Below are 22,639 nucleotides of genomic sequence, written 5' to 3'. Positions count from 1 at the left end.
TTCTGAAGGAACTGAAGACTGAACTTGAACCTGAAATGCAACCAGAATAAAAACAGTACAGATATCTGGGAGGGGCTATGGATTGATCAGCTATGATTAATGGAAAGAAAATTATCAGGTATGATTATACATAATTTTACCTTCCATATCATCAAGCTGATCAATCCATAGACTGGTGGGATGTACCGAAGCAGTACTCACCCAGGGCGGGACATAGAAATCCCTGACCGCAACACTGAAGCTCCAAACCGAGCCTCCGCCCGAGCAGCCACAGTCAAGCGGTAATGCTTGGAGAATGTATGGGCCGAAGCCCAAGTTGCCGCCTTGCATATCTCTTCCAAGGATACGGAACCGGCCTCTGCCATCGAGGCCGCTTGAGCTCTTGTGGAGTGAGCCTTCAGCTGGATAGGCGGCACCTTCCCCGCGGCCACATAAGCCGCTGCAATGGCTTCCTTGACCCATCTTGCCACTGTAGGCTTAGCAGCCTGCAGACCCCTACGAGGACCTGCATACAGGACAAACAGATGATCCGATTTCCGGAAATCATTGGTCACTTCCAAGTATCTGACGATGACTCGTCTCACATCCAGATATTTAAGAGCAGAGTACTCCTCTGGGTAGTCCTCCCTACGAAAGGAAGGGAGACAGAGCTGCTGATTCACATGGAAGCGAGAAACAATCTTGGGCAGAAAGGAAGGCACTGTGCGAATAGTCACTCCTGCCTCAGTGAACTGTAGAAAAGGCTCTCGACATGAGAGCGCCTGGAGCTCGGAAACTCTTCTGGCTGAAGTGATAGCCACCAAAAAGACTGCTTTCAACGTCAGGTCTTTCAGAGATGCCCTTGACAAGGGTTCAAACGGCGGCTTCTGCAATGCTCTTAGCACCAGGTTGAGATTCCACGCAGGCACCACTGAGTGCAGAGGAGGGCGCAGGTGATTAACTCCCTTGAGAAAGCGCACCACATCTGGCTGCGAAGCCAGGGAAGCACCCTTCAGGCGGCCCCTGAAGCAAGCCAGAGCCGCTACCTGGACTTTAAGGGAACTGAGCGACAGGCCTTTGTCCAGACCTTCTTGCAGGAACGCCAACACTGAAGAAATTGGAGCAGTGAAAGGAGAAAGAGAGCCTGCTTCACACCACGCTGCAAAGATACGCCAAACCCTGGCGTAAGCAGTAGAAGTAGAGCGCTTCCTCGCTCTCAACATAGTGGCGATGACCTCGTCTGAGAAGCCCTTCTTCCTCAGACGTTGCCGCTCAATAGCCAGGCCGTAAGACCAAAGGGGGAGGGATCCTCCATCACCACGGGACCCTGATGTAACAGGCCCTGCTCCACTGGCAGCCGCAGAGGATCGTCGACTGAGAGCCTGATCAAGTCCGCATACCAGGGATGTCTGGGCCAATCCGGACCCACCAGGATTATCCTGCCGGGATGCTTTGCCACCCGGTCTAGCACCCTGCCCAACATGGGCCAGGGCGGGAACACATAGAGAAGCTCTTGCGTCGGCCATTGTTGGAGAAGAGCATCTACTCCCAGGGATCGAGGGTCCCGTCCTCTGCTGAAGAAGCGCGGCACTTGGCAATTGGCCGATGACGCCATCAGATCTAGGCTCGGCTGGCCCCAGCGCTTCGTGATGTCCAAGAACGCCTGAGCAGATAGCTGCCACTCTCCGGGCTCCAAGGTATGGCGACTGAGAAAGTCCGCCTTGACATTCATGACTCCGGCAATGTGGGCCGCTGACAGCTGCTCCAGGTTCGCTTCCGCCCACTGGCATAGACTCATAGCCTCCTTGGCTAGAGGGGCGCTCTTGGTACCTCCCTGGCGGTTGACATAGGCCACAGCCGTGGCATTGTCCGACAGAACCCGTACAGGCTTCAACACCAGTAACGTGATGAACTCCAAAAGCGCCAACCGAATGGCTCTGAGTTCCAGGAGGTTGATAGACCACTTTGCTTCTGCAGGAGACCAGAGCCCCTGCGCTGTCCTTCCCAAGCAGTGGGCTCCCCAGCCCGACAACGAGGCGTCCGTCGTGACGACAATCCACTCTGGGGTCACCAGAGGCATTCCCGCAGACAACTTGTCTGTCTGCATCCACCAGCTCAGCGCATTGCGCACTGCTGGGTCCAAGGGAAGGCGCACAGCATAATCCTCCGACATCGGAGTCCAGCGCTGTAGCAAAGAGTGTTGAAGTGGTCTCATATGAGCCCTGGCCCAGGGCACAACTTCCATCGTGGCCGTCATAGAGCCCAACAGCTGCACATAGTCCCAAGCCCGAAGGGGAGAGGCTACTAGGAACTGGTCCACCTGAGCCTGAAGTTTGACAATCCGATTGTCCGGCAGGAACACTCTGCCCACTTGGGTGTCGAATCGAACTCCCAGGTACTCCAGGGACTGAGTCGGGCGCAGCTGGCTCTTCTCCCAGTTGATGATCCATCCCAGGGAGCTCAAAAGAGCAACTACCCGGTCCACAGCTTTGCCGCACTCTGCATAAGAGGGGGCTCGGATCAACCAGTCGTCCAGATAAGGATGGACTTGTACTCCTTCCTTTCGCAGGAAGGCCGCTATGACCACCATTACTTTGGAAAAGGTCCGCGGAGCAGTAGCCAACCCGAACGGGAGGGCTCTGAACTGGAAGTGTCGGCCCAGGACTGCAAAACGCAGAAAGCGCTGATGAGGAGGCCAGATGGGAATATGCAGGTACGCTTCCTTGATGTCCAAGGATGCCAGGTACTCCCCTGCCTTCACTGCCGCTATAACAGAGCGGAGAGTCTCCATGCGAAAGTGCCGCACTTTCAAGGCCCGATTGACCCCTTTGAGGTCGAGGATAGGCCGGACAGAACCTCCTTTCTTTGGTACCACAAAGTAAATGGAGTAACGCCCCTTGCCAAGCTGACTTTCTGGCACCGGAACGACCGCACCCAGGCGGATCAGATTGTCCAAAGTCTGCTGCACTGCCACAGCTTTGACCGGAGACTTGCAGGGAGAGAGTACAAACCCGTCTCTTAAGGGTCGGCAGAACTCTAGCTTGTAGCCGTCTCTGATGACTTCCAGCACCCAAGCGTCTGAAGTTATTGTGGTCCACTCGCCCAGAAACGAGGACAGCCGTCCTCCAATCTGCACTGGGGCGTGGACCAAGACCCCGTCATTGGGTACGAGACCCTGGGGGAGGACCGGAGGGAGCACCTCCGGGACGGCGGTCTCTGCGAAAGGAACGCTGCTTGGGGGAGAAATGCCTCTTAAAGGAAGAGGGGGCAGAAGAACCCGACCTGCCCGGGCGGTACCGACGGGCTTCCTGAAAGCGTCCTCTGGAGGTACCGGGACGAGCACTAGCCCGAGCCCTGACCTCTGGTAACTTCTTGCCCTTAGACGTGCCGAGATCGGTCACGATTTTGTCCAGCTCGACCCCAAAGAGCAGCTTGCCTTTAAAAGGCAATCTAGCCAGGCGGGATTTAGAGGCGTGGTCAGCAGACCAATGTTTCAGCCAAAGCCACCGCCGCGCAGAGACTGTCTGAGCCATGCCTTTAGCTGAGGCTCTCAAGACATCATACAGCAAGTCTGCCAAATAGGCTAAGCCCGATTCCAGGGCTGGCCAATCATCCCTCAAGGAATGATCCGAGGGGGAAGCCCGCTGCACCATAGTCAGGCACGCCCTGGCCACATAGGAGCCACAAACTGAGGCCTGCAAACTTAAAGCAGCCGCCTCAAAGGACGACCTTAAGGCCGCCTCCAATCTCCTGTCTTGGGCGTCCTTTAGGGCCGTGCCACCTTCCACCGGCAATGCCGTTTTCTTAGTCACCGCAGTGATTAAAGAATCCACGGTAGGCCACAGATAGGCCTCACGTTCACTCACAGCCAAAGGATAGAGGCGGGACATAGCCCTAGCCACTTTAAGGCTCGCTTCTGGGACATCCCATTGAGCCGAAATTAAGGTGTGCATGGCATCATGCACGTGGAAGGTTCTAGGCGGGCGCTTCGTCCCCAGCATAATGGCAGAGCCAACAGGGGCTGAGGGAGAGACGTCCTCCGGAGAGGAAATCTTCAAAGTGTCCATGGCCTGTAACAACAGGTTGGGCAAATCCTCTGGGCGAAAAAGCCGCGCTGCAGAGGGGTCATCCGCTCCATCCGAGCAGGGATCCGTCTCCTCCAAGGAATCCGCAAAGGACCGTTGGGAGACCTCAGACACGCTGCCCTCATCTACATCGGAGGAGACAAATTCCTCCAAGGCCTGGGAATCAACCCGAGGGCGTTTACCTCTGGGAACCTCAACCTCTTTACCAGACGAGGGAGCGGGGGCAGCGTTGTGCATGAGGAAGGCCTGATGCAGCAGCAAAACAAACTCGGGGGAGAAACCCCCCAGACTGTGCACTTCCGCAGCCTGGGCAACAGCCCTAGGCGCACTCTCAACCGGCGCTCGCAACAGCGGGGGAGAGGCCTGCTGCGCATCCAAAATGGCGTCCGGCGCGAAACTCCGCGAAGGAGCCGCGCGGGAAGAACGGCTCTTAACTTTAGCCGCTTCTGTGCCGTCGCCCAAATTAAGGGCGTTCATGGCATTAATGTCTCCAACCTCAAGGGCGGCCCAAGAAGAAGCCGTCCGAGCCGCGTGGCCGGCCAAAATGGCGGAGGCGAGGAGCGGGGGATGGGCGTTTATGGCGGGAAAAACCGCCACGCCGGAGGAAGGACCGGGACATTCATCAGTCACGAAACTGCCACCCAACAAGGGCGAATCAGGCTTTAAGACCCCCGCATCCCCTCTAGAAGCGCTCAAGCGACCCGGGGAGCGACCCTTTGCGCCCTCGCCCTCCGACGCCATGTGCCACGAGGAGAAGAATCGGGGAACCCCCGCCCGCTATAAAAAGGTAAAATTACCTGCTGTCCGCTCCGAGTTGTAACGACCTGGTGTCCCAGTGAGTAGCTGCAATAGACGCTTAAATAAACGTCGAAATAAACGCCTTTAAAGACGTTTAAAAAATTTTTTTTTTTTTTTTTTTTTTTCCAACGGAGCCAGCGGGAGGGGGGAGAAAAGGAGGGACCTGGCACCACCAGGTTTGCACTTGCTCAAGAGAGCCCTCAACCCCAGGCACTCAACAAAACCTAAAAATTAGGCTTGGAGGCCTAGCCAGAGCTGCTGCTGCTGTGTGTGACCACCACCTGCTGAGATAGAGAACATACTGAGGAGTTTCCGGCAGCACATGACCACATATAGGGAGGCAAAAGTTTGCTCTCTATCTCCACCTGCTGGTAGATGGACACAACCCACCAGTCTATGGATTGATCAGCTTGATGATATGGAACAGGTAGTTAGTTTCGAGGAGGAAATAAGATGAGTAGTTTCCTCTTCAGTGATTTCAGAAAAGGAAGAAAAGGAGGCAGGAGTTGGAGGGTTGAGAGAATGGACTAAGGGAAGGAGAGGTGCAGGTGACCTGGTTGAGAATTCAAGTTTAATCTTGTGAACCTTATCATGAAAGTACTCAGCCACAGTCTTGGGGGAAAGTGAAGGGGTGGTTGGAGGTGAAGGTTTGAGGAGAGAGTTCAGTGTGGCAAAGAGACGTCGAGGGTTTGAGCCAAGAAAATTTGTCAACTGGATGTAATAATCCTGTTTAGCAAATAAAAGAGCAGACTGGAAGGAGGTCAGCAAGAATTTGAAATGTATGAAGTCAGCATGGGCACGGGATTTCAGCCAAAGGCGTTCGGCAGAGCGGGCCACAGGAACATAGGTAGCGGATTCTAGTCAGCCAAGGCTGGGGTTTGGTACGTTTTACAGAACGGGGAATGGGAGGAACGAGAGTATCCAGAGCAGAGGAGAGAATAGTATAGGAAGAGACAGCCTCATTGACAGACTTGAATAACATAGTGGTAGAGAAGAGATTTGAAACACTGGAGGACAGAATAGAAGAGTCAATAGCCTGAAGATTCCTAAATGTATTGGTTAAGATTGGACGGGACTGGGGAGGAGGGTGTTTAAGTGTGAAAGCTATCAGATGATGGTCAGAGAGGGGAAGAGCTGAGGCACAGAAACTGGAGAGTGAGCAGTTTGAGAAGAGGATAAGATCAAGACAGTGGCCGTTCTGGTGAGTGGGGGCAGTGGAGCACAGTTGAAGATTGAAAGAGGATGTTAAAGCAAGAAACTGCGAAGCATAAGCGTCAGAGGGATCATTAGCATGAATGTTAAAATCCCCAAGATTGAGGGAAGGAGATGAAGGTTCAAGAAAGAAGGAAAGCCAAGCATCAAAGTCAGTGAGAAAGGAAGAAAAGGACTTATCAGGGAGTCGATAAATGACTGCTACTCGGAGAGGCAGAGGAGCAAATAGACGGACGGAGTGGACTTCGAAGGAAGAAAAACAGTGAGACTGAGGTAGAAGAAGAGGTTGAAATCTACAAGAGGGTGAAAGTAGTAGCCCGACACCACCTCCGCGGCCAACCAGGTGAGGAGTATGGGAAAAAAGATAACCTCCATGGCATAGGGCCGCGACTGAAGCAGAGTCTTCAGGGTAAAGCCAAGTTTCAGTTAAGGCAAGCAGATGGAGAGTACAAGAGAGAAAGAGGTCATGGATGTAGGAAAGTTTGTTACAGACAGAGCAGGCATTCCACAGAGCGCAAGAGAAAGGCAGGGAAGGAGGGGGGAGGAGAGGAACAGAAATTAGATTGGAGATATCACAGTGTGACCTGCACAAATAGGATAAGAGCTGATGCGGAGGACCAGGATTGAGATTAATGTCCCCAGCGGAGAGCAGGAGAAGGAGTAAGAGAGTACGGAGAAGAGTAGGAGAGGTAAGATGACAGCGATGAAGGCGAGATGTACTCAGATAGAATGGAGATGGATGAATGGATGGATGGAAGGAAGGAAATGTTGAAGGTTGAGAGCTGAGAAAAAGGAAGAGGAAAAAAGAGATGGTGAGATGATGAATACAGAGGGTGGACAATGTTTTCCTGCTGTGTACAGTGGTTTAAGATGGAAAAACAAATTAGGAAGGGACAGTACCAAGAAGAGAAAGTGTACTGGAGCCATAAGTAGTAACTGGTAGTAGAGTGAAGGCCCTGAGTGGATCGGAGTGGACCTGGGACCCTGGAGAAGGCTGTAAAGGATATGCAGATGAGTTGCAAGTCCTCCACAGCACCTGAAAGGTGGTAGAGCTGGGCACCTCTCAGCCGAGGAAAAGCTTACCAGGGGTTAGGCCGAAGCCAGCATTCCTCCCCCTGAGGGTCGCCTGATCCTAGCCAAAAAGCACCGGGATACCCTGGGCACATGGAACAAGGGCCCTGGGAATATTGGGGTGGACCTGGGAATCACCCCAGATACAGCTGTGAGGAAATGCAGAAGGGCTGCAAGTCCTCCACAGCACCTGGTGGGAGCGCTGGGCACCTAGAGCTGAGGCCCTGTGTGGATCGGAGTGGACCTGGGAGTCACACCAGAGAAGGCTGTAAAGGATATGCAGATGAGCTGCAAGTCCTCCACAGCACCTGAAAGGCAGCCAGTGGTAGAGCTGGGCACACTGCTTGGTACAAAGATGATACCATCTAACTCCTTAAAAAAAAAAAAAATAGTCAGGAAAATCACAAACAACATGTTTTACCTTTCTCATCTTCTGCTATTATAGAGGTGCACAAACAAGACAGTTCATAAAAGATGTTATAGAAAATGACTTCCCCTGTGGAGACAAGAAAAAACTAAAGTAAGAGCCAGTCAGAGCCTTCATCTCAGTAGCACAGCCAATAGGTCCTCCAAAAGTCCATGGACTGAAAAAAGCTAATGTCAACATTTAATTTAAAAAACAAAACAAAAAAAAAAACACTTGGAATAATTCAGAATGACTTGCACATCATATAAAATCAATGCAATGTCACAAAAGACAATATCTAAGGGTGTGGGGGGGGGGGGGGCGGTGGAGAACCAAAAGGTTCAGTAGCCCAGTTTCCCTCTCTCAATTCCCTCCAACAAGCAAACAGGAACAAAAGTTATACATACAAATCATTTTATGTTATTTGGTAAAATCCTTTATGTTATTTGGTAAGCCCTCAGATATTTAGATGGGCAGCATATAAAAAAAATTAAATAAATAAAATGATCCCCGCCCCCCCCCCCCCCCCCCCCGTGTTCAAATTAAAATAATCCTCTCTCTTGAAGACTCTAAGCCAGATGCCGTCACTGCTACATGAATTAGAAAAGTTACTGTTATGTTTCCAAGTGACTTTTAAAATCCAATGTCCAACCTATTAAAAGAAAGCAGTGTAACAACAGTTTGAACAGTAAATTAACAAAATCACTTAGCACAACAGACCTGGGAGGGACAGGCTAGAAATGTACCCCACATAATAACTCAGGGGGATCCCAGGACATAGCCTGGATGTTTGGACTGTCATCTCTGATCAAATGTTTTGGAGGAGACATGGAGAAGTTTTATTAGGATATGATTAACTGACCTTGGAAGCAAGAGAGATAGCAAGCTTATGAAGAGATCAATGATCAGGTCAATATTGAAAAATTTAAGCAGTGCACATCTTGCTCCAATAGGCCAGTAGCCAACTAATCAGTGTCAGCTAAATTGGAGTGGTCCTTGCCCTTCTAAATTTATAGAGAACCATCATAGATGAGATGGTGGGTAATCCAAGTTCAGAAAGGCTAGTAACCTGTAACTCACAATAAAAAATGGCCATAACACTAAATCATGACAAACAGTAGTAGTTTTGGACTCTATTATGCTATTTTGATAAAGGGCAAAACAGTTCTTGCCAGTCTGTATAGAGACTTATCCTTGGTGTCTGTTTAGATTAAAACATGTCTCTAAGGTAGAGACTTGCATGGGAACAGGGTTCGTGGGAATCCCGCAAGGACAGAAGCAAGTCTGCGGGGTTCCCATAGGGACAGAAACTGTTCCTGTGGGGTTCCTAGGGGGGCGGAAGCTGTCCCTGCGGGGTTCCCATGGAAGTGTACGCTGCACTTGCGCCAGCCTCTCACTTACCGAGTACCAAGTTCTTTGACTACTGTCTTCTCCTCCTTGCTTTAACAGCACAGATGCAGATGAATACAGAGGATCTCTAATTAAAAAATAGAATTTATAAAAAAACCTAAACTAAAATGGCTGCATGTGTGTGTGGATGTGTCGAATGACACTTAGATGGTGTCTCTGGCTGTGATGAACTAGGGCCAATACCGGGATGACTTGTGTGGTCTTTGTCTCATATATGGCAATCTGGTTTAGGATGGGCTGGAAAGGGCTTAGACAACAACTTTAGTGGCTGGAACATGAGGATGGTGCTGGACAGACTTTTACGGTCTGTTTCCTGCAAATGAGAAGACAAATAGGCTGGAATGGGATTCAATGCAACTCCAGCAGTTGGAACATAAGGATAGGGCCGGCCGGACTTCTATGATCTATGTCCAGAAATGCCAAAGAAAGATCATAATCATAATAACATAGTAAATGACGGCAGACAAAGACCTGTACAGTCCATCCAGTCTGCCCAACAAGATAAACTCATTTACATGGTATGTGATACTTTATATGTATACCAATTTGATTGACTGCACTTTTTTGTCCTTTAGATTGTAAACTCCGCGTTAGGAGTTACGGATCAAGAAAGGGATCTGGGTGTCGTCGTCGATGATACGCTGAAACCTTCTGCTCAGTGTGCTGCTGCGGCTAGGAAAGCGAATAGAATGTTGGGTGTTATTAGGAAGGGTATGGAGTCCAGGTGTGCGGATGTTATAATGCCGTTGTATCGCTCCATGGTGCGACCGCACCTGGAGTATTGTGTTCAGTACTGGTCTCCGTATCTCAAAAAAGATATAGTAGAATTGGAAAAGGTACAGCGAAGGGCGACGAAAATGATAGTGGGGATGGGACGACTTTCCTATGAAGAGAGGCTGAGAAGGCTAGGGCTTTTCAGCTTGGAGAAGAGACGGCTGAGGGGAGATATGATAGAAGTGTATAAAATAATGAGTGGAATGGATCGGGTGGATGTGAAGCGACTGTTCACGCTATCCAAAAATACTAGGACTAGAGGGCATGAGTTGAAGCTACAGTGTGGTAAATTTAAAACGAATCGGAGAAAATTTTTCTTCACCCAACGTGTAATTAGACTCTGGAATTCATTGCCGGAGAACGTGGTACGGGCGGTTAGCTTGACGGAGTTTAAAAAGGGGTTAGATAGATTCCTAAAGGACAAGTCCATAGACCGCTATTAAATGGACTTGGAAAAATTCCGCATTTTTAGGTATAACTTGTCTGGAATGTTTTTACGTTTGGGGAGCGTGCCAGGTGCCCTTGACCTGGATTGGCCACTGTCGGTGACAGGATGCTGGGCTAGATGGACCTTTGGTCTTTCCCAGTATGGCACTACTTATGTACTTATGTACTTATGCAGGGACTGTCCTCTGTGTTAAATTGTACACCGCTGCGTAACCCTGGTAGCGCTTTATAAATGTTTAGTAGTAGTAGTGATTGGTCCTTGCCTTTCTCAGGGCACAGACCACAGAAGTTTACCCAACACTGTTCTTGTACTAAGTTCTGGAGCTACCGTTGAAGCCCTTTAAAATTTACACTCCAGCCCATCCCTATCTATTCAGCCACAATCAGGGCAGACCGTAGAAGTCTGCCCAACTCCCATTTTGTTTCCCAATTACCGGCGTCGCCACCCAATCTCCGCTAAAATTCCGCAGAATCGTTCTTTCTAAACAGGATTCCTTTGTGTTTATCCCACGCACGTTTGAATTCCATTACCGTTTTCATCTCCACCACCTCCCACGGGAACGCATTCCACATATCCATCAACCTCTCCGTGAAAAAATACATCCTGACATTAGTCCTGAATCTGCCCCCCTTCAACCTCAATTAACGTCCTCTAGTTCTACCGCCTTCCCATCTCTGAAAAAGGTTCATTTGCGGATTAATACCTTTCAATATCACGTTCATTGTTGATTTAATTATGAATAGATAATGAGCGTGATTATTGGGCAGACTGGATCATTCAGGTTTTTTTCTGCTGTCACTATGTTACTATTAATCGTCTTTGCTCCCGGCCTGATGCGCAGACCTTAGCTCTGACACAGGCAAAAGCATCAGCTGATCTACTGGCACGTGCATGTGGCGACCTCTTAGCATACAGTGCCAGTGAATCAGAGACAAGTCTTAACATGTGCACACCAGAGTGTTCCAAGTTCCAACTTCAGTTCCCTTCTTGCCTGCAGTGCTGCGGCTTGAACCCAGAGAGACTTTTATGTACCATTAAATTCTTGCAGGGACAGGTAGGATTCTGGTCCCCGTGCAACTCTCTACTCTAGAGCATAAGATGTGCAGAGTTGTGACTGAAAGGTGTGGTTTTAGACTGGATTTCCTCTTTTCTGACAAAAAACAAAAGTTATACCATGAAGGTACAGGGGGAGGCTCCATCCAAAAAGTGATTGGAGGGGGGCGCTTCTGCCTTTTCACAACTACTGGAATTATTACAAGTTTTGTTCTAAAAGGATAGTTATGTGGGCAATGTCCAACTGATCATTCCATTGGGAAAGGGAGAAGAGGAGGAAAATGGCAAAACTCAACTCTATTTCCACAAGGTGAAGTGGTTTAAGTGAAATTGGGTTGTTTTTTTTGTTACATTTGTACCCCGCACTTCCCCACAGGTTCAATGCGGATTACATATTATATACAGGTACTTATTTGTACCTGGGGCAATGGAGGATTAAGTGACTTGCCCAGAGTCACAAGGAGCTGCAGTGGGAATCGAACTCAGCTCCCCAGGATCAAAGTCCACTGCACTAACCACTAGGCTACTCCTCCACTAGCAATATTCCATGTAGAAGCCTGTCCTTGCAGATCAGCAACGTGGCTGCGCAGGCTTCTGTTTCTGTTAGTCTGACGTCCTCACAAAAACAGAAGCCTGCGCAGCCGCGTTGCTGATCTGCAAGGGCAGGCTTCTACATGGAATGTTGCTAGTGGAATAGCAACATTCCATTTAGAATCTCAAATAGGGAAAGGGAAATGGGACTTGATATACCACCTTTCTCAGGTTTTTTGCAACTACATTCAAAGTGGTTTACATATATTCAGGTACTTATTTTGTACCAGGGGCAATGGAGGGTTAAGTAGCTTGCCCAGAGTCGCAAGGAGCTGCCTGTGCCTGCAGTGGGAATCGAGGCCAGTTCCCCAGGACCAAAGTCCACCACACTAACCACTAGGCCACTGTTGAGATCAAATGCAACAAAAGTGTTATTAAGAATAGAGAAGTTTAAAAGAATTGCTGTCACTGTGATCCTGGACACAGATGGATGATGGGAAAGATGAAGAAATATAAGGTACCTGGGGGTTATGTTTGTACAGTTTATTTTAGAATCACATGTGCAGATGATACTAAAAGCTTATTTCAAGTTGAGAAGGGTATGGGGATTTCACCTGTATCTGGATGTAAAGATCTCTTTGGTGCATTCCACCTTGGATTACTGTAATGTAATGATACAAAGGTTGCAGCTTGTCGAAAAAAATGCACAGCCAGGTTGATAATGGAGAAATTGTGTAAAGAGGATTTCCCCATTATTACAGTAGCTGCACTGGTTGCAGTTTTAGCCAGGATGAAATTTAAAATTTGACGACTACATTTAGGGAAATAAGAAATAAGCCCAAGTACCAGACCAATAGATTGAGAAGAAATATTCTGGATGAGTGTTTCCAGCCCAGTCAGGAGCGATTGAGGGAAATCTCTACTGTCAAGAAGGTGAAAGAGGACAGTGACAGGATGTTCTCAGTAATGCTCTCCCAAAGATATTCAACTGTAAATGGGTTATAAAAAAATATGAAAAATCAGGCCATTTCTGGTGGATTAAGTAGAGAAGAACATATCAGCAGGGTATAGTAAAGGTGTAGAGGGGCATCTCGGAGTATGGTATTGATGTATTACATTTTTGTTTTTTATATTGATTTTAAGACTGTTGCACTATTAAACAACTTGAACAAATAATTTGCTAGTATTTGTGTTATATGAACGGCCCAGTCCTATTACCATCTACCAGGGTCCATGGGGAAGAAAAAAAAACCCAAAACATTTCTCCAGAGAATACAGTGGTTCTAAAATGTGGCCTCTCTTTTACAATCTTAATCTGAGAGCAAGGTCAGTAAAATCTAAAGTCTTTCAGTTGAGAAAAAGCTGAAAGTATCTAGAAGAAATTAGTTTTAGATCTTATTTTGGCAGAAGGCTGTTTGCAGCCATTTCCAGAGCTGGCTTGTTGGTTCAGTGATCGTATTGTGCACTCCGATGTGGAGGGATCTTGGTTTGATTCCCAGTTCAGGTCTTCCATTCTCCAGTCCAACTAGCCATTAAGCTGCCCTTAGCAGTTACTGAGCTCTGTCCTCCCTTCTCCTAAAGACACCACTTACCCAATATATACTTCAAAAACAAAAAGTTCTATTACAAAACTGTGTTGTACCTGCTAGTAAAGTGTACACCAAAAAGTTTCAATTGAGTTTTTTAAGATTTTTCATTTTATGAATTTTAGTTCTTTTCACATATTTCCTTTACTATTACACTGTTAACATTTTAATGCATGTAAATCAATTGTACACTCAATAACTCAGATTAATGCATGTTAAATCAATTTTGCACACACTAAATATAAAGCATGCTAATGAATGCACATGTCTAGAATCTGCGAATTTCATACCATTCATTACCCCCCACTGCTCAAATATAGTCCGTGATAACTGGAGAGAATGAAGCAGTTTTTAAATTTATCTGTGCTCTTTAAAACAATATTTTTTCAAGGTAATATGCTACAAACTAAGGTTTAAGACAAACAGAACTATATTCCTAAACAACAGAACATATGAAACATAGAAGCCTCAATCTTTACTAGTAAGTCCTTAAATATTTTATAACACAGGGGTTCTTAAACTTTTTTTTGGTTCTCATACCCCTTTAACTGATCAATGAAGATCTTGTAATCCCCTTCCTCAACTACGTGTCCACCAGTGACTAACAGCAGCTACATACAGTATGCAATCAAAACTGTCTTGACTGTGTCAAGAAAGTTTCAATGAATTGGCTCAGATTTCAAGGCTGCAGGATGTCTGATCTCTTCCTGCACCCATTGAGGGTATGGGCACCACTGGTTACAAACCCTGATCTCACAGAAAGACCATCAGAAAAATCTTGCAAGCTGGCATGCAACCATTAAATTTCCCTTTCACTAGGCTGCTCACACTTCAATATATGCACTTACCCCCAAATTCTATCTAGGTCGCCCATAATTGGGTGTGGACTGCAAACAAATTGGCTAAATTGGTGATAATTGGTCTTAACATGTACTAATTTAAAATAATTCCTGGTTACACACACATCTGCTCTGTGCCCCTATACTATAATCTGCATGCTTAATTCATCCCACACACAATTCCAAAAGGGGGCCTGGCCAGGGCATAAACGTTCTCAAGATTTAGGCCCGCGGTTCTAGAATAATTCCATTTCCGTGCCCGACAAGTAGTTAGGCATGAGCATTTACACCGGTCTTTGCCAAACGTAAATGCTCATGCTTATAGTTAGGAGCGAAAATGACTTAAGCTAATATTCTATAAAGACAGCTCCACGTGGCACTGCCTTCATAGAACTCCCGCTTAACGCACATCAACCCAGCACCCTACACAGAATTCCCCCCTTAGTGATTATGAACTAAATTTAATGGCAAACTCTCATTGTTCAATTGTTACGTCATCCGGTCAGCTGCTTGTTTCAGTTTATAATCACAGTAGTGCAATTTGCCTTTCTGACAATAGCCCAATAATATTTACTTATCTTCAATGCTGTTCTCTGCCTGTCATTCTTGCTTGCACAATGGCAAGCACTAGAAGCAACAGAATGAGAGTTAGCCTGAACTTTTATGTTTGCAGTTCAACCTGTATACTACCCGAGTCCCTGAAACAGTATCAACAAAACTCATCATGGAGTTGGACGACAGGGGAGCAGAGAAAAGCAGTAAAAATCATTTGACTATTGTCAGCCAGGCAATTGTTAATTAGCATGCACTGGTTTGCATCACGGTGATTATAAACAGAAACTAGCAGCTAACCAGATGACATATTTGGATAATGAGATTTTGCTATTGAATCTAATATATAAAAGGACTCAATTCTATAAATGGCGCCCAAAATTAGGCACACAAAAAAAAAAAAAAAAGAATGTTATGTGCCATTCTATAAACAGCACTCAAAGTTGCATGTTATTTATAGAATAGTGCTGGGATTCACGCCCAAAAGGATTTACACCAACTGAACCCTGGTGTATATCCTCACTCCTAAATTAGGTGTGAATCCCCTGAATTCTATAACACTGCGCACAAATCCTAGAATCACATGACCTGCCCATGCCCCTCCTTTGGCCATGACCCCTTTTCGGATCTCAATAGAAACATTTATGTGCACCTCAATACAGAATAGCACTTAGCAAGATGTGTGCGTAAATTCCAATTATTGCCAATTAGCATCAATTGTTAGCACCCATTGGTGCTAATTGACTCATTAAGCAATTAAATTGTGTGCTCAATTTGGGCACACGCTCAAATTTGCATGCACAATTTTGAGAGCTGTATATAGAATTAGGGGATGAGTGCACATACTTGAGGGTACTATGACTGAAGAATGAGCAGCCTAAAGAAAGGCAACTGTTGTATGTGGGCTTGAAAGAATTTTCTGATGGTCCCTTCCTAGTATATATATTTTTTGAAGGATTTATTATTAGTTAACTGGCACAGAATGTTTAGAGCAGGGTTTTCCCAGGTTGGGTTTTCAGGATTTTCACAACGAATGTGCATGACATCTATTTTTGTTTGTTTTGTTACATTTGTACCCCGCGCTTTCCCACTCATGGCAGGCTCAATGCGGCTTACATGGGGCAATGGAGGGTTAAATGACTTGCCCAGAGTCACAAGGAGCTGCCTGTGCCTGAAGTGGGAATTGAACTCAGTTCCTCAGTTCCCCAGGACCAAAGTCCACCACCCTAACCACTAGGCCACTCCACTCCTATGAATATGCATGCAAATCGATCTCATGCATATTCATAGGGGAAAACCGACTGGACTGCAGCCCTCAAGGACCAAGGTCGGACAACCCTGATTTAGAGGAATGAAAACATGTTCGGCAAGAGGAGAAATCTGCTGCATTTTTCTAAAACGACCCTGAAGCGCCCCAGGCTCTCTGCCCTAAGAAAGACACCCCCCCCCCCCCAAACGCCAACACACACCCTGCAAGGAAAGACAGCCAACCAGCAGCGAACTAGGGTTACCATATGTCCAGATTTCCCCGGACATGTCCTCTTTTTGAGGACATGTCCGGGGCGTCCGGGTGGGTTTTGCCTGCCCGCCTGTTTGTCCGGATTTCTGGACAAACGGGTGGGCAGGCAGGCGAGCAGCACCTTGGTTCTCCCCTCCCCTTACTTACTATCTGCCCTGGTGGTCTAGTGACCTCTTTGGGGCAGGAAAGAGCCCTCTCTTTCCTGCCTGGAGCGCTGCCTGCCCTTGCCCTGCATCCTTCTCAGTCTCGGCTCGGGATTCAAAATGGCCACCGAGAGTTGAAGCGGCCTCGCGAGACTTCAACTCTCGGTGGCCATTTTTAATACCGAGCCGAGATCGAGAAGGATGTAGGGCAAGGCAGCGCTCCGGACAGGAAAGAGGGGGCTCTTTCCTGCCCCGAAGAGGTCACTAGACCGCCAGGGCAGTAGATAGTAAGTAAGGGGAGGGGAGAACCACGGTGCTGTTCGCCTGCCTGCCCACCCGTTTGTCCAGAAATCCGGACAAACAGGCGGGCAGGCAAAACCCACCCGGACGCCCCGGACATGTCCTCAAAAAGAGAATATGTGACCTGGAGGAGGGGAATATGTGTCAGGGGTCGGGGTGATGATGCGAAAGGGGCGGGACATGTGTCCTCTTTTTAAGAGGACAAAATATGGTAACCCTACAGCAAACCCAAGAAAAAGGGAAGGCTGCTGAAGGGAACCAAAATAGAGCTGCTTTGCTTGGGGGTTTTTTTTTCAATGCAGAATCAATGTGGCTCTCTCTCCCAGCTCTCAGGACATCCTTCCCGTGAGGAGGCTGAGGCAGTGCAAATTAAACCTCAGTCACTCTAAGGTAGCAGAACTATATCAAACATTTGGGAGGACTTTTTTTTTCTCCTCAAACTAGAAAGAAATGCGGCTGCCTCTCCCAAGCTCAGAGTCTCTTCCCCTAAAGAGTCTGAGCTGCTGCAGGACCCACAGTGAGCCAGCCAAGAGCAGGGAGGACAGGGGGGAGGACTGGGGGGAGGGACCCGGCCATCTGGGTGTAACACCCCCGAGATAACCCCAGGACCCCACGGACCACTACCTCATCTAGGTTCCCTACAATGGGTGCACAGAGAAAGAAGGAGTTTAAAAAGAAATTCTCTCTCTTTTTTTTTTTTTTTACACAGAAAGAAAAGGGAAGAAAGAAGAGAGACAGACACCATCTTCCACCTGCTGGAGACTGAGAATACTGGAATATTCTATCTGGCAAGGGCTCTTATTGGCTAGCTTAGATGAGCCAGAAGTCTCAGTCTCCATCTGCTGGAATGTGTGCACAACCCATTAGTCAATCACTGGGCCGGTCCGGAGGGATGCTAAGGAAAAAAAGAATTGTTCATAATTTGGCACTGCGTTCTTGTTGCATGTGTTCTGAAGAATAGTCCAATACATGGACACCCCTCATTGAAAAGCTCGTTTTTCCTCTAGTAAATTCAGTGCTCATTGAAGACATGGACTGACAACTCTGAGAAACACAGATTTCCATTTCTTGACAGTGACTGAACACATTTCCCCACACCACCCTGCTCCAGAGGGAGAACCCCAAGTACTGGTAGCTTTGATGATGTAGCTCTCAATGATGAACTGGGGAGGTGGGTCTCAGTGATGTAAACACTTTCCCACCAGCAAGCGGAATACATCACCAGTAATGTAACCAGAAGTCCATTTTGCGGGGTGGGGGGGGGTCCAAAAGTGGACTGAGGGGGGCCAGGTATGCTATCCCTCCCACCCTCTACACCCCCCCCCCCATCACTGCAGCAACTACATTACAGTATGCCTTTGCTGGCAGGGATGTCAATCACCACTAGCCATAGGTCTCCTACGCAAGATCCACCTGCACTATCAGATCAGTGCTCAAGCTGGCAGCACACTTCAGCCAGTGATGTTGGCACTGCTGCACATGCTTAGTTCAGTCACTCAGACAGCACAGGCAGGACTCGTGCAGAAGAACTCTTTGGCTGGCGAGGCTTGACATCCCTGCCAGACATTAAAGCAGAGGGGGCCCAAGCAAAAAGTGAGGGGGCCAGGCCTCAGAGGCCCCCTCCCCCCGCAACTATGCCACTGGACATCACCAATTCACATTATAAAGGCCACCAAATGACTTTTGGATGGTATTGGCTTTCAGCCAATGACAATTTCAGTTGGGTTTGAACCTGTGATCTAAAAGTGAAATCCAGTGCCTGTCCTCTGACCTGTATGGTTCCTATCCTTTAGTCCAAAGATTCAGTGTAAAACATGCTCCTTGGGAGAAAGCTACTAGTAATATATATATATTAATATTACCAACAGGTAGTCCAGAGGCATCAGCAATGCCTTGAATTTCTTCATTAAACGGATATGGGAGAGAATCCAATAAAATAGGCTGAAAAAAATAAAACACACACTGCTTTACCAAAGCATTCATGTTGTAGGTCAGTGTTTTAACAGGTATACATATTACAAGCAACATAACTTCAAATGAAAATATGGTGCAAAACTATCCACTTTAATGAAGAGCTCACTCTATCCCATTAAGATTATGGAAGAGTACCTTTTCATTCCAGGCAAATATGATCTGGAACGGCCTCTCTCATTTTATTTTTTCAGAAACGTTTGAAGAGCAACCTTCTTCAGAAATATTTTCTACAATTGATCTTGATTGAATGTGTATGTTTACATCATGTAATTCAGCCCAAATTGTATTGCTTTCTTTTATGTTAGCCACCTCAAACCCTAGACCACTTGGCAGGTTATAAATCTATAGAATAGAATAGAGTCTTAATCTGAAATTTTGTTTTCTTACGTACATAACAGCCATGCTGAGTCAGACCAAAGTCCATAAAGCCCCGCATCTTGTCTCTGAAAGTGGCCATTCTGGGTCACTAGTTTCCAGCAGATCCATAGAAATACATCTGTTTATTATGAAAGAAAGCACCAAAGACCAATTCATGCTACTAATACACAGAGAACTACAGCCCAAGCTCTACCACCCTTTGCCCTGGAGGACCACCTAAGAGCTCCATGCTATTCTGGTACACCAGCTAAATCTTTGGGTGAGAATACCAACTCAGTGGTCCATGTCCTGTGTGCTAGGAATGCCTTAAGCTTGTTTGGAGGTTCTAGCAGGGGAACGTAACTACTGGTATATCCTTAACCGGTACTTCTATCAGGAAGATCATCTTCTTCAACCAAGCACGTAGCTTCAGGACAGACAAGCATGGAGCAGTAAGGGAGGAAAAGGACACCCATCTAGGCAAGTCAGAGCAGCTAATCAAACAAGCAATCAATGGGGTTACAAGATGTCACCGCCAGATCACACTCATATCCATATGCCATGAATTCCAGATGCAATTCCTGATTTGGGCTTATTCACAGAGAATATCCAAATAGGTTACAGAACAATATCAGTGATTCACTAGCAACCCAATTAAATACCATTAGAAACTAAATGGACAGTATTCAAAGGGATATGTTTTGGGAAAATGTTTATAAAGTCATTTTCACATATAAATGGTCTGTTATAAAAGATTCCCATCAACAAAAAATGTGAGGTGTTTAACATGACGACATGTACTTTGCCTGTCAGCATATACACGGCAAAGTCTAGGCAAATTGCGAATAGAGTTCATAAGTATGCATATATAAATAACATATGCTAATTTATGATTGTACTTCAATATCTAGGTGCAGACATTTACGTCTCCTCATGTTTTATGAAGACATAGGCACATGGGTCTAAATGCAATAAAAGTGCCAATGTGTGAGATCCAAGATGGCGACTGGAGCAGACGTGCATTTTTGAGCTCCTGAAGCTCCGTGAGAAAGCTAATCTTTTGGATCGTTCCCTGTGTTGGTAATGGGGAAAAGAAAAGGGAAAACCAAAGCTCTTACCTCCTCAAGCCTGGTGGTAACCCCTACCACACGTCAGGCTACTCTAGAGAATTTCGGAGTTCGAGTGCAGGGAGCACTGACACCCGCCTCAGGGGGTTCCGCAGTTGCAGACGCGGACCACAGCATCGAGAGAGTTATACTTAACCCTCAGTCAAGAACAGCTCCCCCACGACCCGGAAGCAGTTTCAAGACGACGGATAGGCAGCATGTTGGCACCCAAGGTGGGATAAGCTTCCTTTGCTGGCCAAGGAGGGCCCGTCGCCACGTCATCCCCAGAGGTTACAACATCGGAAGATAGACAGGCTATTCAGCCTCCTTCTTCCCTTACCCAGGGCCCTGCTCCCAGAGGGAATGGAGATTTGATGAGACCAGCTGTGGTAACAATGGAGTCTCTATAGGATGCAATACAAGGTTTGAACTCTTCCCTTCTGCAGATTTCTAACTCCTTTAGGGGAGAGGTTTTGGAGTTAAAACAAACGTCTCAGTTCCTGTCTGGTAAGATTGAAGTTCAAACTAATAAGACTGATTCACTAGAAAATGAAGTTAAGCAACTACAGAACTTTGCTTTAATAGTTATTAAGGAGGAAAACATTCAGGCTCGTAAGCTTGAATATTTGGAAAATCAGGCTAGAAGGAATAACTTGAGATTCCTAAACTTTCCTAAATCACCGCTTATTCCAGCACTGGATATGTTAAAAAAAATGCTTTGTGAAATATTGGGTATTCCGGCTGAAGGCTATCCGCTTATAGTTAGAGCCCAATATATAATGGGAATTTCAACATTACCATCAGAGCAGCCTCAACCTGATTTAAATTTGACTGAATTCCTGGAAAGTTCTTTAGAAGTAATAACAGAATGGACTACTATTCTGGTGACTTTTGCCTTAGAGCCAGACAGAAACAACATATTTTGTTCCTATTTTCGTCATATAAATGCTACTTTTTTGGGATCAAAAATTCAAGTTTTTCCTGATTTAGATAGGGACACACAAAAGAGAAGGAGAGAATTCTTGGCCTTAACTACTACTACTACTACTATTTAGCATTTCTATAGCGCTACAAGGCGTACACAGCGCTGCACAAACTACCAGACCTCAAGTCTATTATGAGGATTTTGCATTATGGACAACAGGCGCTCCGTTCGGGCCTTTTGCTGTCTTATGAAGGACAAAAGATCTTATGTTTGCAAGATTACCTGGATCATGTGGCTTCAGCTAGAAAAGCTTTCATGCCTATTTGTGCAACTCTCTCTGAGAAGAAAATAAAGTTCTCCCTGTTATATCCAGCAAAACTGAAAGTGTAGTATGAGGGAGCGGATAAATTCTTTGAAACTGCAGACTTGGATAAAGACTTTGTTCAAACCCTCTTCATCTACAGAGTGAACGCTATAACTGTTTGCTTCTGCTATACTGTGAACTTCCGAGATGAGCATTACTCTGAGGATACACTTGAGACTGCGGTTCATCTACTGAACTCATAGGGCTGGGGGGAAAGGGGATAAATGGAGTGCTGTCAGTCTGGGGATGGGGGGGGGGGGGTGGGAACACGTATATTTACAGATCAGCTGTGTTGGACAACATGTTGGATGTTTAATAGTTCCATCAGTACTTTGGGAATCTTCTATTCTGTTTTTTGACTTCCAATATTCTATCTGCTTTTTAGAGGTACCCCTTTTTCTGGGATGGGCTTGGGGGTATGTCAATTGGTGTTCTCCTGTGGGGGAGAGTTTAGGCTGGGGCACCCTTCAGCTGAAGGCTAACTCCCTCTTTTTATGTGTACCGAGGGAGGTAACAATAAAATTGGTGTCTTGGAATGTTAGAGGCATCAACTTGCCTATTAAACAAAGTAAAATTGTGCAGGTTCTAAACAAACAGTCAGAAGGCACATGTAGCGATGCCTCAGGTAAACCCATTCTCCTATATGTATTTTATTTACCCGATGTGTTTCTGCTTTACTGTCCGTACTCCTTTTCTCATTCACACTCCGGTCTACCCTCCTATACCGGCAATTCTCTTACCTATCCTTTTTCAATTGCCCTTGTCCAGTACTCTACTTCACTGCATGCACTTCCCCTGTTCACTTTTTTCAGTCCATGTTCAATGCGCTAAAGTATTTAAGTGCTGTTTGATAACCGGCCATTCACTGCAATGTCATTCATCCCACTCTGGTCCTTTAATCTCTTTCTACCCATCTCCCTTCTTTTTTTCCCCTTTATTTCTCCAGTCACTAGGATACTTCTACTTCTACCAGTCATACTTCTACCAGTCATCAGTCTTTTTAACGGTATGTACTGATAGCCCTCCACCATAATACCTGTACAGTTAGCAATACTGTGCAAGGACCCTGAACTATTCATGACCTTGTACGTACACAATCTGATAGCCTAAGCAAGTCAGCACATACTACTCATTGCAGCTGGCCTCACCCAGCTCCCATGAGGATTCGTAATGACACACATACCACCCATCTGCTGTACAGACTATC

The 22,639-nt window shown here is 46.6% G+C and overlaps 1 protein-coding gene across 1 annotated transcript in view; it reads right to left on the bottom strand.

Moving 5' to 3' along the window:
• The window catches only part of LOC115461562 (acid ceramidase-like), a 213,712-nt gene that overhangs the window by 83,804 nt on the left and 107,269 nt on the right, over nucleotides 1-22,639 (bottom strand). The window contains exons 5-6 of the mRNA XM_030191471.1: nucleotides 18,569-18,647; nucleotides 7,567-7,641 (exon numbers count right to left, since the gene is read on the bottom strand). Of these exons, the coding sequence (XP_030047331.1) occupies nucleotides 7,567-7,641; nucleotides 18,569-18,647 (154 nt within the window). The remainder of the gene's footprint in view (nucleotides 1-7,566; nucleotides 7,642-18,568; nucleotides 18,648-22,639) is intronic.

This window comes from Microcaecilia unicolor, chromosome 2 (genome assembly GCF_901765095.1).
Source record: "Microcaecilia unicolor chromosome 2, aMicUni1.1, whole genome shotgun sequence".
Taxonomy (NCBI): Eukaryota; Metazoa; Chordata; class Amphibia; order Gymnophiona; family Siphonopidae; genus Microcaecilia; species Microcaecilia unicolor.
The sequence above is the reverse complement of the archived record's forward strand: the minus strand, read 5'-3'. Positions and strand labels throughout refer to the sequence as shown.